A 19,159-nucleotide genomic window follows, 5' to 3' on the forward strand; every position below is an offset into this window, starting at 1 on the left:
CCGAAAAATAATTCCACGAGATGATTGAGCAAAAGGTTAGAATAACAAGTTAGTCCTATCTCATTTACATGTTTTTCTGACCCGTCAACAACGGTGAAAGTACAAAATTGACTTTAGTTTGGTGAAAAAATTTACAGGTCAAAACTGAGGACAGTCGAGAAGAAAATTCTTGGATTACAAATGTCAATTTCCCTATTGATTTGGGGTCGAAATTCGAACTTATGGATTGAGACCGAGTAGCTATAATAGATCCATTTAGAGATCGGAACTTCGTTTTAGGCACACTCATTTTAAGTAGCACTTGCCTCTACATTCATATAGGCCTTGTTCAAAAGCCATTCTAATTCATCTGACTTGATAAACATACACGACGTCATAAGTGATACTTAAATTGTTGAAACGTTGTGGTTGAAAATATTTACTCTAACCAATTAATTTATATTTGATTTTGACCAACTTCTAGCTATTAGTCATCCATTATAGGTAATTTAGCTCGAGATAACATTTTCAATAGGTCAATTTTTCTATAAGAACGGGTCATCTCAAGTCAAGCAAGTTACGAAAATGAGTAGATTTGTTTTGTTTTTAATTTTTTTGGATGTGAATGTTTATCTTATCAAATTAGAATGTAACCTATTTTCAAATTAGCACTATTTTCCACAATAAGACCTTTATTAATCAAATAAATTTCTCGGAGAGAAAATTTAGCCATGACCCAATTTATTTGATTTAAACAATTCAAATATCTTTTCAACTAAATAAATTCATATTGAGTCTGTAAATAACCAAAGGGACCTAGTGACCCAAATTAATTAATTCCAATGATATCGAACTAATTAATTGTATGTCAAAAAATAATTAAACTTTTTAATTAATTAACAAATATTCATTGATCTCAAAATTATTATACTAATTAAAAACATCCTTTATAACTTGGAGAGGAAGTTTATACTAGAGGTTCATAGTTATATAGTCAAGCCAAATGTTTGTTTTACCGATTAAGTTCCTATTGATTCTCTCATGAACACGTGTTGACACGATCTGTCCCAAAATACCTACTAGTCCTAGAACGAGTCGCACCGATCACAGATCCCGACTAACTATGAAGTCAATGGTCAACTTCTTCTTATCTTTGACTTGAACTTTGATTAACAAACTCTGAATGGGTGCATAGCAAAATAAAATTCTTTATAGAACAATCATTCTTACGTCCATTCTATACATTCTTTTTCTATCACAGGGTGTAGATAAAAACTTATTACAGACCAACGAAATTACATACAAAATGATATGCAATTCTTGAACTATCTTGGGTGGTAGAGATTGAACTAAATTCTCTTTGAAACTCAGAAACTCAGATACTCAGGTACAGCTTGGGGAGAAAAAACAAAACATAAATAGTGAACTGAGAAACTCAGTGAGTGGTAAGTTAATAAGAAAATAACTTCGTCAATTTTCTTTCATAAACAACTGAAATTTCGTTCTGAAAGCAAACTTCATAAAACTAAAGTACAAACATTGAGTAAAACTGGAGCAACATTATACATTTCATAAAATTTAATAAACTTTCTCAAGATCAAACTTATAACAACACTTTTCTTTTTACGCAAATTGAAAAGACAACGCTCCCAAGTCCAGGATTCGGACCAAGATTCGGAATCCAGATTTGGCCCTAATTGCCTCGGCATTACGCCAACTTCTCAGCATGCTCTAAAACACATTCTAAAACATATAAAACATTCTTCTTTCAAACAGATCGATAAGATCAAACACCACACATGTATCCACATTCTATTCTGGTCTACTGGCATAGAGTAATCTCAATACACACAACAGAATATCTCTATTTGACAGGGTTTCTTCCTGTACCTATGAATTTCATTGGACCCAGAAATGATACATTGGAAGAATCTTTTGGCTCATCCAATATCAATAGGTTGATTGTTTCGCTCCTGTATCTTCCAAAAGGAAAAAAGATCTCTAAGAGCTGTTTATTGGATCCGAAAGAGAGTACTTGGGTTCTCCCAATAACTAAAAAGTGTATCATGCCTGAATCTAACTGGGGTTCGCGGTGGTGGAGGAACTGGATCGGAAAAAAGAGGGATTCCAGTTGTAAGATATCTAATGAAACCGTCGCTGGAATTGAGATCTCGTATAGCAGAAAAATTCTCTCAATACGCATAGCAGAAAAATTCTCTCAACGTGTGGAGTCAAATGGTCCCAAAGACCTTCTATACATTCATATACCATATGGGTAGAGGGGGATCGAACTCATAACTTTTTGGTTGTGGATATATGTCAATTACCGTCGAGCTATGCTCGCTTTGGCTTATTATATCTTCTTTATTTTAATCCATAATTTATTTCTCTCCCATCAGCAACTATTCACCTTTTTCTTCTTGTCCCCTCGAACCCTCCATTTTCTCCCTTCCCTCCTTCCCTTTCTGCATTTCTTTTATCACAAAAAACTTCTCTTTACCAAAACCCATTACATTTCCATTTTACAGACATTAACCCATAGCTAATAAACCCCAAGAAACCCAACAATAAAATCTTAACTTCTATATACTTGGTTTCTCACCTTGAGTCAAGACCAACAACATCAATTCTACATTTCTTTTTCTTCTTCTTCTCCCTCCTAAGACAACCTCTAATTGATTATTCTTTCACTAAATCCCAAATTTTGCCACACATAATTTAATCTTAAAGCTTCCACAGATTCAAAAGCAAAACGAAGAAACCACGGACTCCATTTTAGATCGAAACCATTCACGTAAATATTCCATAAGAACAAGTTTAATTACCAAATTTTCCATCTAAGTTCAGTTGTTGAGTTCTTCAATCTCAGCTTTTAAACCCAGGTTCTCAACCATCGATTATCAGCAAGCTTTGAGCATCCTCCTCCCCTCCTCTGTTTTCTTCTCAATTCCCCTCTTCTTTTCATTCTTCTTTTCCCTCTGTTATTTTCCTTTCTTTTTTTCTTTTTTTCTTCTTTTCTTTTCTTTTCTTTCCTCCCCTTTTTTGTTATTTCCTCTTTTTTTTTTAAAACACGTCACACACACCAAACTCACACTACACACACGTGTCCCGCTAACCTCTTTTTCCTTTTCTTTTTGTTTCTTATTTTTTTTCCTAATAAAAGTCAAATGACCAATCTATCCTTCGAATTTTAACTTAAAAAAATTCCAATTTTCTCTTTCTTTCTTTTTTTTTCTTCTCCCTTCCTATACACTAAATGACGATCACGTCCTTACACGTGTTTGGTCTCGTAGTTTAAGTCTCAAATATAATCGCCAAAGCGAGCATAGCTCAACGGTTATTAACATATATCTCTAACCGAGGTTATAAGTTTGATCCCCCACCCCCCATATATTGTACTAAAAAAAAGTCTTGAATTGAATATAATAAATGCTTAAGGCAGTCACACATATACTTTCGGTATCGTATATGTGAGTTTTTTTAGTACAACATGTAGGGGTAGGGGATCGAACTCACAACCTCTTGGTTGGAGATATATACTAATTATCGTTAAGTTATGTTTGCTTTGACATTGTATATTGAGTTTATGTTTTCATTTTCCTATATTATGACTTAGGATCTTCTCCTACGTTATCTGTAGGAAATAAAGGGAAATTTAGATGAAAATAATTTTGTTGTGCTGTGGAAGAAACTCACTGCCTTGAAAGCAATTTCGACAGGACATGGTGCTAAGTCGTTTTCTCGCTGGCTGCTCCCCAAGACTAACACAACTTCCTACTCAGACGTGCACTCGCCAGAGAGGAATTGAATCGAAAATCAAGCTCAAAATATTTTTGTGAAATACCACGGAGTAAAACTATTTTTCCATTCCCTAACAAGTAACCCATGAGAGGTATAAAATAAGGGAGGAAAGACAAAAACATTACAAGTATTTAATTTACAAAATTAATGTATAACGTTAAAATTAATTAAGAACATTAATAAAAAAACGTTTTATAACTTTAAAAATTAATTTCATAAATAAATTTAAAACGTATTGGAATACTCCTTCCACTTCTAAATATATGGTTACTTTGCTTTACTTTAATAATAAATTGCATGTGAGATACATTTTTCTTTTGACATTCTCAACGTTATCTTCTCAAACTACACTTGAGAGTTGGTGAAGAGTAGCTGACCGATCTATCCCTCTACATTATATCGTTTAAACTACTATAAATATGTTCATTAATTTTGTTAGTACAACATGTGAGGATGGGGAATCAAACTCACACCCTCTTAATTGAAGATATATGCCAATTATCGTAAAGTTATTCTTGCTTTGGTGCAACTATGATGATGTTGTTGACCAAAAATAGTAAATTTATCCAATGTACTAGGCAAGTTATTCTTATTCGTGTAAATCAAACAACACAAAACTTTATAAACAAAAGATCCAACTCACTTGGCATTAAGTTTAAGTTGCTAAAAATCATTAATTATATTGCTAAATTTGTGTTCATTTCATGGATTAAAAAAAACACGTCATGGTCTAATCCTGTACAATATAATCTTATTGCAAATGTTCCATAAATGCTATTAAAAAAAATGTTCCATAAATTAAAATATCAAATTCACTTAGGATAGTGTCCAAATAATTTTAAGAGAGAATAGATATTTTGTTGCACAATGCCACTACATCACTCTTTATGAACCCTTTGAAACTACAGAATTTTTTTTTTTTAACATAATTGATAACCATACTTAAAATTGGTGATTAGATTGATAATTAAATTTGAATATTTTATTAAAAAAAGTCTTTATCGATATTAATTAAGACAAACAAAACTATTCACCAATAATTATTTCTGATTCTATTAGCTGATTGAATAAATTAAGTGGTGTTGAAGGAAAAAATCAAGATTGCTGGACCAATCAACATAATTGGGTGAGGTCAAATATGTTCAACCAATCTAAGAGAGAAGACCGACCCACATATGAAGCCGAACTAAATGTCAAATCAACTGGAGAATCGACTAAGTCCTTTACGATCGACCTAATAACACCAACTTCAAGCATGAGAACCGACCACCGGCTTGATAACTCGTAACCGCCTATCGAGATGGTTCCAACAGACTTGTCCCCCCTCACTCGGTTGCCTATAAAAGAGATACCACTCCATTCATTTATGTAAGTTATTATGTATGAGCATAGTTTGAACCATCACTGACTTGAACTCTGGAGTGTTTGTTCCCTCTCGACAATCTGTAGTTCGTCTCAACGTAGGTCGATCTATTCGACTTGGCATAGGGTAGATTCATCAAATTTATTTATTTTTCACTTTATTTTCTTTCAAAAAAATCCCAAATTTCAATATAACATTTGTGTCCTTTTTATTTTTTATTATAATTTTCATAGCATTATCCAAAGGAAGAGTCTAGAAAGAACTTAGAACATGGGATCAGAAAGATGGAAAATTAAAAAATAAAATAAAATAATATTCCATTTGTGTGAATTAATATTAAAATAATATCTATAATTAAAATATTCGCCACTTGCACAAGTGCATTGCTATTCGAAACGCCGAAATTGAGGTCAGATGCGGATAAAAATTACGTGTCGGACTAGAAACATCCACGTGTAAACTTTTCCTGTTAGTTTAGCATTTCTAGAGAACCTTTTAATTTGGCGCCACGTAAGCCTTCTTGGTTTTTTACAATTTTCGTTACTTTTTATGAGAATAAGCCGCGACGATTTATTTTTTTTCCTTGTATTGATTTCTGTGATGTTTAATTATATGCTGAAAGTTAAATTAAATATCTCTTTTTGCTTAAATAATAATAATAATAAATATCTTTTTTTGCCTAAAGTATATGAAAAAAGTCCTCCATAGATAATATTTTTTTAAAGTTAAATAATCTCTATATTTTTTACTCCCCTTCATTTTAATTTAGTATATAAATATCTATCTTATTTTCAATTTTTTCCATGAATGTAGTATATAAAATATCTATTTTATTTTTTTTATTTTTATTCAGTCTATCCATTTTGATGATCTCTATACTTCTAAAAGTGACTATATAATTAAGTTGAAGAAATCGTTTACCTCTATACTATAATACTATAATGTTCTTTTCTTTAAATAATTTTACTACTTAACATACACATAGTTCAACAATTAAAAAAACCTTGTTTGTTTAATCTCTCTTGTTATATTATACTAAAAGCATAGATTAATTTGTACTAAAAAATAGATTATTTTAATAAATTAATTAAATAGTTGACTATTTTCTAATTTCATCTCTGTTACCTTGTTTATTTTGGGTCCGAAATTTTCTAATATTTCATTTTAATTCTCAAAATTTTATATTCTATTTTAATTCTTAAATTATGCCTTGTCTTTTATTCTTTTAACTTTTTCTTTTATAAACCATTTAACAAGAACATAAATATGTCTCAAGCCCTAGTTGTTTAGATGTCAATTAATTAAATAAACGAATAAAATATGTGTCGATGTTAAACTGTTGTTAAATAGTTTATAATAAACTATCAGCAGTGACCGATATAAAACTAAGGAATTAAAAACTTATGAAGCAAGAATAAACATGAAAATTTAAACTTAATTATGGAGTTCCATATCAAACAAGTCCTCTTATATAGAGGAATCCTTAACATTATTCGGTAATTAAACAATTGAACCAACAAATCTAAGTATAGCTCAACTCGTAAGATATCGATTAAAATGGTCGACCTTTGAGTCGATGTTCTATACTTTAACCAATTGAATTATAATCCAGTTGACACTCTCGTATTAAACTAGAATACACGGAATAATATGTATTTAAATTTTATTTTTGAAGAAAATAATAAAATAACAAAAATATAACACCTCATCCTTGTAGAAAAAGAAAAAATATATTGATTAAAAGGTTTGAGAGGACCAATGGAATTGATTGCGAATTTGTGGTACGCAATAGGCTCGAAGACCCCTGGTTCTAGAAGGCACATGAGTTCGAACGGCTGGTTCTGAATTCCGCGTAACATCATCTTCAACCAACCTCCACCGCTGCCCGTGGGGAATTCGCTCTTGGGTCGTCATTGTTCTTATCGAAAAATCGATAATCACAATAGATCCTCGAGAACACTCTTGGATTCGAGACCTGCAAAATCAAGTTACCAGTCTGACGGTCTAGTTAGTCTCTAAGCTCTATAAAATAATAGAAAAAGTATATGTTAATCCGTTTTTGCGTACCCCCTCTCTATTTGTCTCATAGTATTTATAGATGAAGCAAGGAAATGATCGTGGAGAAGTTTGGCTCCTCATTTGAATTAAACGGTTCCCACCCCGTCACTCCATGGAAATAGGAAACTTGCATGTTGAGTGGGGGAACAGTTAGACTGTCATTATGAAAATAGTGGGGTAGACTGTTTGACTTGACATCCAGCTCGACTGAGTGTTCGGCTCGGTTATTATCCGACCTCGTGCTCGGACAACCCCTCCTTTGATATTCTCCCTTGTAATTAAATTGGTGGAATGATGTGTCTTCGAGATCTGAAGGTTAAACAGTCGCTCTATCGGATCTAGACCAATGGGAGGTTACAATTTTGAATCCACACTCTGATTCATTTTGGACATTGAAACGATTTTTAGGTAGTGAGTCTCAATCTTTCAACCTACCCGTTTGCTGCTAGGTTCGAGAATCGCGCCAAACAAGGACCTCCAACAGGAGGTCCGCAGAACAGGTTATTAACTCAGTAGAACCAGGATATTAGATCTAACCGTAAGAATAATATTTGATTGATAAATAAGTCACTCTACAATCACCTAGAGGGACACCACCAAGATCGAGGCTAGCACTAGGGCTTGGATAGTCTCTTGTAAGAAAAAGGAAAAAAAAACCATAAAAGATAATTCCAAATTCCAGTACAACAGATGACAATAAACAATAAATATAAAACGAAATAATAAAAAGTAGTTATAAAGTTGAAGTTATTAAAAATTGGCCACGAGATTTCCAAATTCCCGAATTCCAACCAATAGAAATTTATTAATTAAAAAATGGGACCCCCTTCTTCTTCCCCCACCTCCGGCCATTTGTGGTCACTAATTCATCAGACTGCGAGCCCAGCCCCACCCCCATATCTCCCCATTCTCCACTTTCTTGAAACTTCCAGAACCTTCTCTCTCTCCTCCAACTTGCCCAAGAAAGTTCCTCTCCTCTAGAACTTTCCAATCATCGCCTTCCATTTGGTCAGATTCCTATTTATTCCATTCCATGCTTCCCCAATCGAATTCTGATTCCTCAATCGATTTCCATGCTTTGTTCTGTTCAGAATCAGATGATCGAAGGCGGCTGAATTGTTCAATCCAATTTCTGCGCGGTTAATTGTAGAGATGAATCCGATGAATAATCCTCTGTTTCCGGTTAAGCAGGAGTTTCCGGGTTCGTCGGAGGGCGGCGGAGACCGGGCGGCGATGGCGGCTCCGCTGCCAATGGAGGGGCTCCACGACGTGGGTCCGCCGCCGTTTCTGACGAAGACGTTTGAAATCGTCGATGACTTCAACACGAACCATGTGATTTCGTGGAGCTTTGGGGGATCCAGCTTCGTGGTTTGGGATCCTCATTGCTTCTCCACTGAATTACTTCCGCGATTCTTTAAGCACAATAATTTCTCCAGCTTCGTACGCCAGCTTAATACTTACGTGAGTGATTTTTTCGCGGCCAGTTTTTTTAATTCTTTCAGATGAACTTTTTTTTTTTGCCTCTTGAAAGAAAAATTCGTATGTTCAAGTTTCAAAATGCCGATATTGCCATTTTTTGTGCTGGTTGCGTATTAATGGCTTTATGGGTAAGAATGTAATTTCAGTTAGTAATATTCTGGAAACTTCGTTGGGAAATCTCTAGAATCTTTCTGTATTGGGAATTTCAATTTGTTTTGTTTGTTTGTATATTTCAATTTGGGAAATCAAATACAGATGTCCCAGTTTTGAATTTTTTCAGATGAACTTTTCTTTTTTTTTCTCTGTTGAAAAAAATTCGTTGTTCGAATTTCAAAATGCCAATATTGCCATTTTTTTGTGCTGGTTGCTTATTGATGGCATGATGGGTAAGAATGTAATTTTGATTAGCAATATTCTCGAATCTTCGACCGAAATTAAAGCTCTGCCCCCTGCCTTCGTTGGGAAATACATCTCTAGAACCTTTCTGAATTGAGAATTTCAATTTTTTTTTTTTTGTATATTTCGATTTGGGAAATCAAATACAGATGTCGCTAAAAGAAAAGCAGGAATCTCCCATCTGTACGGTTCGGCCATTCCCCTGTTTGTACTGAAATTTTCTTTTATGGAACAATTTGGCTTCAATGGAGAGATTCTTGAGAAATTTGTCCACCCAAAAGAAAAAAAAATGGTGGGGTTTCTTCATTCAAGCTTTGTTTCTCATTAATTGCAGGGTTTTAGAAAGGTGGATCCTGAATTCCTAGATGGGAGTTAACAATTTGGTTTTAATGAAGAGGTTCTTCAGAAATTAATCCACCCAAAAGACAACAAAATGGTGGGTTTTCTTCATTCAAGCTTAATTTCTCATTAATTGCAGGGTTTTAGAAAGGTGGATCCAGATAGATGGGAGTTTGCGAATGAAGGGTTTCTGAGAGGCCAGAAGCATCTCCTCAAGAACATAAAGAGAAGGAGGGCAACGTATCAGCAGCAATCTCTGCATTCCCAACAAGCCGGTGGAGCTTGTGTAGAGGTTGGCCAATTTGGAAGAGATGCAGAAGTGGATCGTCTAAAACGGGACAAGCAAGTGCTGATGATGGAGTTAGTGAAGCTAAGGCAAGAGCAGCAGAACACAAGAGCCTATCTTCAAGCAATGGAGCAAAGGCTGAGAGGAACCGAGATTAAGCAGAGACAAATGATGAATTTCTTAGCGAGAGCCATGCAGAACCCATCGTTTATTCAGCAGTTAGTCCAGCAAAAGGAGAAGAGGAAGGAGCTTGAAGAAGCAATAACCAAGAAGAGGAGAAGGCCAATTGAGCAAGGGCAACAGAGATTTTCAGGTGAAGCATCAAACACCATTAAGACTGAGCCTCTGGAATCTGAAGATCAATATGGGTTTGGGATGACAGAGCTGGAAGCACTTGCATTGGAGATGCAGGGGTTGGGGAAGGCAAGACACGAGGAGGAGGAAGAAGAAGAAGAAGAAGAAGAAGAGGAAAAGGAAGATAAGTCACTGCAATCGGAGGATGAAGATAAAGTTCTTGATGAAGGGTTTTGGGAAGAATTATTCAGTGAGAGATTGGAAGTGGCAAGAGGTGAAAATGAAGATGTGAACGTGTTGGCTGATCGATTGGGCTATTTGGGGTCAAGCCCAAGATAGAGCCTAATGGGGAAGAAAAGAATCACAATGTTCCCTTTGAAATGGAAGCTCAAAAGAAGCTGTCCTTCCCATTTGGGGTTTTTGATCTAAACCCTTTATAACCTTCTTTTGGTTTAGTGTTTTGGCAGGACAGGAAGATGAAAAGAGAGACACTACTGGTTTCTTCAGGGATACAGCCTTTTTTTGTTGTGTTTTTGGCATAATCTTTCAAAGTTCTAACCCAAATAAAATGTTGATTGCCCTTCCCTTTCCCCTTGTGCAACAACCACTTGTCCTTATATTATCTCCTCTGTTTTTGTTAGGTTTGCAGGAAATCTTATGATCTGCTTGGACTGAGTTCTGTGTTTAGTGATGCCTCAAGGTTTTGGTTTCTCTGGTTTTCTCATGTATATCTCATCAAATACATATGTGTTCACACTTTCATGATGTGTAATTCTTCATTTTCGCTACAAACAAATGTAGATCACTCACTCCAAAGCTCTATCAAATTGGGAAACATCTCTGTTGCTGAATACCTTGAAGAATCACAAGCTGTTTCGTGGTTAGCAAAACTTACTCTTTTTTGTTCTTCTTTGTTCTTGAAAACTGAAAACTTGGTGGACTGTGAAACCGTTTTACTTGTATATGTTTAATCAGCACGCGGTTCATCTGCTACAAGCCTTTTTCCAAGCCACAACTGCATCTCTTTCCTTCAAGGAATCATCAGAAAGAGATTTTATTTAATGGTACACGACTTTAATTTCTTCTTTGTGAAACTAGAAGTGGCATTGTTATAGGTTGGGTCAGCTTTGTGTTGATTTGTAAGATAAATACAAACAAAGTCTCACATTAACTAGGAAAGTCTCACATTAACTAGGAAAGAGCACGATCTATATATATAGATGAGGACAATTATATCCGTTGGATAGGTCTTTTGGGTGAAACCAAAAACAAAATCGTGGGGGCTATGCCCAAAGTGGACAATATCATACCATCGTGGAGATACTTGATTATTGACATTCGTTAATTAAATGATGACATGACATGACATGATTTAGATCATCGTCTACTAATTTTAGCACAACATGGCAAAATAATAGTGTTGAAGGAAGTGAATAGTTAGACCGAATAAAACAACACAGTTTATTGCTTGCTTCCGTGCCTAGTTTATATAGTTATCTAATTTTTTATACTATCTATCTACCACGTCATGCTACGTTTTTTAAGTATAATAAGTGAGGTGGGAAGATTCGAATTCATGACCTCTTAGTAAGAGGCATATGTCAATTACTGTTGAATTAAGTTCATGTGAATTAGCATCACATCATGCTATATTGGTCGATATCATTCAATAGATATATCACATCATACTATAGTCGATGATCTTAACCTAATAGAGTTAATATCAAGTTCGTTGATGGAGTTGAAATTTTAGACTAAATTTGGAATTTAGTGTACCTCTATTTTATATGTCTTATGCTTTGGGATATACTATTATAAGGAATATACTTGTGAGTACATATCTTACAACATGTCTTATGCTCTGGAATATACTATTATAAGGAATATACTTGTTAGCACGTCTCATTGTTGACAGTAGTACTAGAAATTTGATCGTTCTATAATTTTTTTAAATAGAAAATATCTTTTATATATATATATATCCTACATGTCAAAATTCAAATAGTGTCGGGACTAAGTATTCTTCGTATAATAAGACATTTATGAAATTGTCTCACTGAAAGCAAATGTTCTAAATGTTCTAAATGTCGAGGTCTTAGTTGCAATCATATTTTGTCGATTTTTTTTCATTTGTATAGAAATATCAATTCAGCTCTCATGTTGATGTTGAATTCATGGATGTATGGGTATATCGAGGGAGAAAAATAAAAATAAAACGATCTCATAAGTTGGAGTTGCTTATTGTTAACAAAATTGACTGTGTATTCAAGAAGAAATAATTGGAGAATATCGCAGAAATGTGGTGGGTAATTTTACTCCATTTGGATGTATGAAAGAGACTATAGACATATTTTGAATCTGTATCATCGGGTTATTAAGGAGACATGCAGATTTTTTAATTTGCATAGAATAATTATTAAAGGGGTGCTTCCAAAAGAAAATTACTTTTTCTTCCATCTCTTTTGCTTATAAATTACTTTATTATTTTGTTATGTTAGTCCGAGGTCGAATAATTGTCTAAATTAACATTTTCTTAAGACGTTAAATAAGATTAGAAAAGTATTTTATGGTAGTTTCTATAGTGTAGATTCAAAGTGGATAATATGAGACTAACCGTTCAAAAGTTCCAAAAGGATCTATGTCATAGCATCTATCATATTTAAAAGATTGACGAGATTCGAAGGGCAAAGATGTATTTATAGAGATAAAATGATCTTTGATCCAACTATAAATTAACTACGATCAATCACTTAGTGAATTATAAAATTGTAAATAATGATTTCAAAATTGTAAATAATGATTTCATTTGTCGATACAGTTAATCAATAATGTATGAGAATACAATTACTTGTTTATGATTATAATTAACCAAGGTGTTTGATAAGTTAATTTATAACATCGTTGGAGCTCGCAAATTTGCGGGTTTATTTGTTGTTGTCATTATATGTTGGAGATTTTTCTTAATTATGAAAGAAAATTCATTTATAGTTTAAGTTAAATAATCGTCCATATTTATGTACATTTTTTTCTTAAAGATTTTGAGTGATTTCATATCATAATAGATTTTATATATATTCATTGTTATAGCATGAAACAGGATGATTTGAAATGCCACATGATTTCAAATTATGTTTTTATGGAAAAAAAGAAAAAAAGAAATTGCAGTGGATGGCGAAAATCGTTTATGTATTTTAAAATATGTTACATGTTTTTTAAAATTTTTAAATATAGCACAAAATTTTACTTTTAAAAAAAAACAATTCACTTATATAGGTAGTATATTAGATACTCATATCAATAGTATGATATGAGTATATAAAACACTCATATCAATAGTATATCAGATGTATATCACATACATACTGCACAGACACTCAGTAGGATATCAGATGTATATCAGATGCATATATCAGTAGTCATATATATTACAGATATATATTACAAATATGTATCATTTGGGTAAAGTTGTCCTTCTAAAATTGGATCTCCGTTTTTCTTAAAGTGCTATATTTGAAAGAACTAAATGTGGTTGCTATTTTATACTTTTACTAAATGTTTTTTTTATCTCTGTTTCTTTTTAAAGTGCTACATTTGAAACAACTATATGTGGTTAGTATTTACTAATTTTACTAAATCTTTTTGTCATATTTATAACTAAAAAACTATAAAAAAAATGGCAATCTTAGATATTTAATGTACTTTTAATTGATATTACCAATCCAATTGGATATATGATGCCCAAAAGATTATGGGTGGTCCATGAATATAAATGAGCCTAGGAGAGTTTGGTGTTTGAAAAAAAAAACAAAAAAAAAAAAAAAACTAGTAATAGTTGGTATGTTTGATTTCCTTTTGATTAATTTGTAGTCTTTTTTTAGGTCGTAGTCTTTTTTCATTTAATGGAATCGATGTTGTGTGGCTTATGCTAGTGGATCCCGTGATACTACAGGGTCCCACATCTTTGCTACTAAAGGACAATTTGAAATGTAATTTTGTAAATATATTTATACACCAAAATGTCCCTAGTGTTTAATTTAGTCCTTAGATAAAAATATATGTTAAAATTTATTAACAAAAAAATATGTATCATTAAATTATTATTATAATTACCTTTGCAAAAAAAAAATTATTATTATTATTTTTTTTTTGAAGAAATTTTTTTAGTATAATTGCATATTTAGACACGATGGCATGTCACTTGAACATCTCACTTGAAAGAAATTGAATCTTATTGATTGATGGGTCAGATTTTTCTAAAAAACTGGATCATGTAGCATAAGATATCATGTTTACATGTCCAAATATATTAATATAAATAGTAATTTTATGATATATTAAATTTTTGTTAACAAAATTTTCATCAACGGACCTAATTGAGAACTAATACGTATTAAGAGTAAAATCGAGAATTTTAAAAGATTAAGGAACATGCTAATTACGAATTACTTCAAGTCAATTATTCTCAATTTATTCTCATAGTTATTTTTTATTCCTTGTGCTATATGTCCTATAATCAACTGTTTACAGTGATGTAAAAAATTACATTGTTCAAAGTTATATTTTCATCTTATTTTAATTAAGATGTTTATAAGATGAAAAATCTTATTTTAAGATGTTTATTAGATGAATTTTTTTCAGTACAACAGGTAAGAGTGGAGAATTTGAATTCATAATTTATTGGTCAAAGACAGGTGCCAATTAGCTAAGTTCATGCTGGCTTTATTAGATTGACATCAAACCGGCCAATTTCATCCATAAAAGTAAAAATACAAAACCTATGGGTAGAAGCTTCATAATTAATTCAGTCTTTACATAAAGTTTATGTTAGGATTAAAAATCTTCTTATAACAATTTCAAAAAAACAATATATATATAATAAATAACAATTATATCTATGTATAGTTTACTTTAAAATATTACTTACTATCTGAGTTAAATTCTCTTGTATTTTCCCACATTCTCATTTCAAGATTATGTTACACATCCAATAATCTCAGACTTATAATAAATAGGTATATGTAAATACATTGAAAAAACAACCAACTACTTATTTTTAATAAACCAGCCTTATATTGTTTTAGAATAAAAATGAGTTATCATTAAAAATATATTATGGTCAACAAAATCGCGGTGAATACATGGAACTAGTTAAACTTTGTCGGATTTTAATGTCTGGATAACAAATATTTGTGTTTGGATAATGCAGGATAATTAATATTAAGGAGATAAATGTCCATGTTTCTTTTATAGGTTTTGCTCATCGAAAAAATAATTCTAATAAATAATTAGTTAAAAATAATTTAAAGCAACTCATTTTTTCTTTTTTTGAAAAAGTTAAAAGCAAAAATTAATTTAGACATAACTAGTATATTTTTATCTTTGGATAATAATTATTAGGATTTTAACAATTCAACATCCATAAAACTAGCATGTGCCAAAGTAAGCATAACTTAACAATAATTGACATGATCTCCAACCAAGAGGTTGTGGGTTCGATCCCCCACCCCTACATATTGTACTAAAAAAAAACAAAACAAAACAAAACTAGTATGGATTTTCTCATCATTTCTAGAATCGTCTCAAAACTTGTAAAAACAAAGAACGAGAATGTAACCAAACGAGTCCTAAATGTTGAATTCAAGACATTTTATTTTTCTATTATGTCAAATAACTACTCAAATAAAAAAATGTAAATTAATGTGTTACAGTAAATTTCTCTTTTTTTTTCTTAATAATATGATCTTAATACTTTTTTTTTTGACAAAATACTTATTACGATTGTAGGTAATGTAACATTTTGTCCATGAGGATATAGAACTATAAATTTTATTATTATTATTATTTCTTTTTTGTTTTAGTACAACAATTCAAGGATATATAGGATTGAACATCTGACTCGAAGGAAGGAGTACATGCCAATTATCATTGAAAGTTATTAGAGAAGGAGAACTCGAATATGTGGGTCTCATGGGCTCGGGCTCCAAAATGTGTGATGTTAATTTATATCTTTTTAAAAAAAAAACAAGTTATTGGACAATAATTACATAGATATTGTATTTAAATATTTTGATGTTGCAACAACACCAACTCATAAAATTTTTTCAAAAAAAAAAAAAGAAAGAAAGAAACACCAACTCATAAATGTTTCAATCAATTTTTTTCGTCATTTTTTAATATTACAGAGAAATATATTAGATAATTAATAAAGTCAAATGATTAGGCATAATAAAATTAAATATGAAAAAAAGAGAGATAGATTAGAGTGTTAAATTCTTGGTTTTTTTTAAGGAGTATTAAATTTCTATTGATGACATTTCCATCGGTATTTACATATATGTTCATGATCTCGACATCGATATGAATAGTGAATCGATATTTCTATGATATCATACAAAAATGGACAAAATATAAAAAAAAATATCAACAAAATCACTAATACGAGACCAACCTAATATTAATATTTTTAACTTAATTTAAAATGATGAAATATTTATTTTTTTAATTTAAATATTCGTTATGAATTTTTTCATAAATTTTTTAAATATTTATTGACATTAACGTGGACATTGACATTTTGTCAATATTTTTATCAAATTGAGATTTGGACATTTCCATCCAGACCCATCACTAAAATCTTCAAATAAATGCCAATTTAGACCAAAGCTATACCTATCTCAATAGGTATTTCAAAATATCACAAAATGGAATATATTATTATAATGATCAAGTCAACAAACTAGCTAGTAACTTAAAAAAGAAGTAATGTAATTATTTTTTAATGTCTATCAAAATAATTATTTTTTAATGACGGTATGATGTGGTATGATGTGTTGATGTAAAATAGTGATCGAGAATTCGAACTCACGACTTTTTAATCGGAAATAAGTAACTTAACCAATTGAACAAGTTCAAGTTAGCAATTAATACTTTTTTTAGCATTATACCTTAAATATAGAAATGAAGACTCAAATCCCTAAAGTTTGATAATTTTTTAAGTGATATAACTAATATCTTAATTAGTCGAGATATATTAAATAGTTACATTAGAGAAATGTGATAACTAAATTGTGATTAAAGGTCGCTTAACTTCTATTAATTAAACATGATAATCTACCAAATAAATTTGAGCTAAAATAAATAAACTACCGCTCAATCCAAAATCCAAAAGACTTAAACTCATGGATGGATTGGATAAATTTAATTCATTTATGAGTATTTCAACACTTCCCTTACATGTGAGTTTGGATAATTGCACAAGGTCCAATAAGTGAAAATCAATATAAATAGGGAAGAAATAATAAATCGACGGATTTGAATACAGTATCTCCCGTTGTGATACTATGTTAAGGATAAATAAATTATCACTCAACACAAAAACTTAAGTTAATGGATTTGATAAATTTAATTCATTTATCAATATCTCAACAGTTACTAATCCAATCATTCTATCATTCCCGTATTATAGGCAGGTAGCTATTGCAACTTTATTTTAGTGGATCGCAGTTGTCAGATTTTGAGTCCTTCCAAAAATGGTGAAATTTTCAATTTGATCAAGATGGTAACACAATGGTTTTCCATGGAGGAAACACACTGTAAATCTTCTCCTTTATGAGCTGTTTTGTGGCTTAGAAAAGTTACCATACATAGAACTTAACTATGGTAATTTAGCAGAAGTAATCCAGGAGAAATGTGTGATGTAATAGTAAAAAGAGTTTAAAAGGTATAACGTGGTAAATATGATAACATAAAATGCTTCAGAACATATATTTTGATTAGAGTAAAAAATCTCTCGAGTTTGCAACTCTTCATGATCTATCTCATCTCACAATATCATACATCAAAGATATAAAAAAAAAACAAATAAATATTTTTCCATAGTTTTTAAGCTTTTAGATATAGTCTTATTTGCCAACATGATCAACTTAGTTAACCACTTAGTTAAGTGGTAATCAACACACGTCTCTAATTAAGAAGTCATGAGTTTGAATCTCTTATCCCGATTTGTTATACTAAAAAATATATATGTATATATCAAAATATTAAATTTTCTTTACTGAAAAGACAATATGATATTTTTTAGTTGATTTTAGTTCCCATTCTTATGCTTCTTGACATCTCGTCTTGCTGCCTCTCCTTATTATTGAAGAGAGAAGAGAGGAGCATTTCGGTAAAAACGAAGTAATTAGAAATTTTAAAATAAAATGATTAAATTTGTCACAATCCATTAGTTGATTTTTCATTCTCCTAAAATTTCCAAATCTAAATCGCCAGCACCACCACTCCTCTTCTATTCGTTACCCTCTTCTCTTAAGCGCGTTTTAGGAATTTAAAAATTAAAATATGATAAGATCATAATTTCAAACTTTTTTTAGTAGCAAAAGAGTGAATTTTGTTGATTTATATAAATATTTTCACCCTTGCTTTAGGCAACAGAATGTTCAAACTTTTTGGCTGTCTCGGTGCCAAAATGAAACAGTGGTTCTGTTTGGGGACATGTACAATCATATATTTCTTAGGTCAAATTGAAATAATGGTGTGTTCAAAATCACAGCCTATAGATGGGCCCTAAAATTTACTGTTTCTCTGAAATCTACTGTTTCAAGAGTGTCTCTTAAAAGGGTAACAAAATTGTCCCTCAAAGTTCTTATCCTTTTAATCATTTCGACTGTATTTGGTAGTGCTCTTCGTTTACGTCTTGAAAAAAATGTTTCGAAAAAAATCAATTTATACCTTTGAATTTGGCGAGGTGAATGCACTCAACTGTCGTTTTTACCTTTAATGATCGAGCTTGTGCATTCATTTATGTTTCGTGCAATAATTTGTTATTGTTTGATTTCGTTGAAATCTAAGATTTAATTCGATAGATTTTTATTTTTCTATCTTTACTGTTTCCATTTATTATTTGTTACATAAATCTCTAATAACTATAGGAATATCGATGTAATTTTGTAGTTTCTCTCTCATATGAAAAAGCATTTAAAAAACTTATAAGGTTGTATCTAATAGATATCTAAACTTTTAAAAAGTGTCTAATAGATCTCTAAATTTTCAATTTTACGTCTAATAAGTCTATAAACTTTTAATGCTTCAAAAATAGGTTAGAACAAAGCACAAAATTGATAGTTGAAATACCTTATTAGATACTTCTAAAATTTATTGACTTA

At 31.4% G+C, this 19,159-nt stretch overlaps 1 protein-coding gene across 1 annotated transcript; it reads left to right on the forward strand.

Annotated features, from left to right (window-relative positions):
- The first annotated feature begins 8,089 nt into the window (after positions 1-8,089).
- On the forward strand, positions 8,090-11,466 carry LOC111022847 (heat stress transcription factor A-6b). The gene is made up of 4 exons (XM_088117613.1): positions 8,090-8,662; positions 9,555-10,695; positions 10,797-10,875; positions 10,971-11,466. The coding sequence occupies exons 1-2, from the start codon at positions 8,354-8,356 to the stop codon at positions 10,332-10,334; spliced, it is 1,089 nt and encodes a 362-aa protein (XP_087973739.1). The 5' UTR covers positions 8,090-8,353; the 3' UTR covers positions 10,335-10,695; positions 10,797-10,875; positions 10,971-11,466.
- The last annotated feature ends 7,693 nt before the right edge of the window (positions 11,467-19,159 follow it).

The sequence above is a fragment of the Momordica charantia genome (genome assembly GCF_013281855.1).
Source record: "Momordica charantia cultivar OHB3-1 chromosome 9 unlocalized genomic scaffold, Mcharantia_2.0 BLBB01000009.1, whole genome shotgun sequence".
Classification (NCBI taxonomy): Eukaryota; Viridiplantae; Streptophyta; class Magnoliopsida; order Cucurbitales; family Cucurbitaceae; genus Momordica; species Momordica charantia.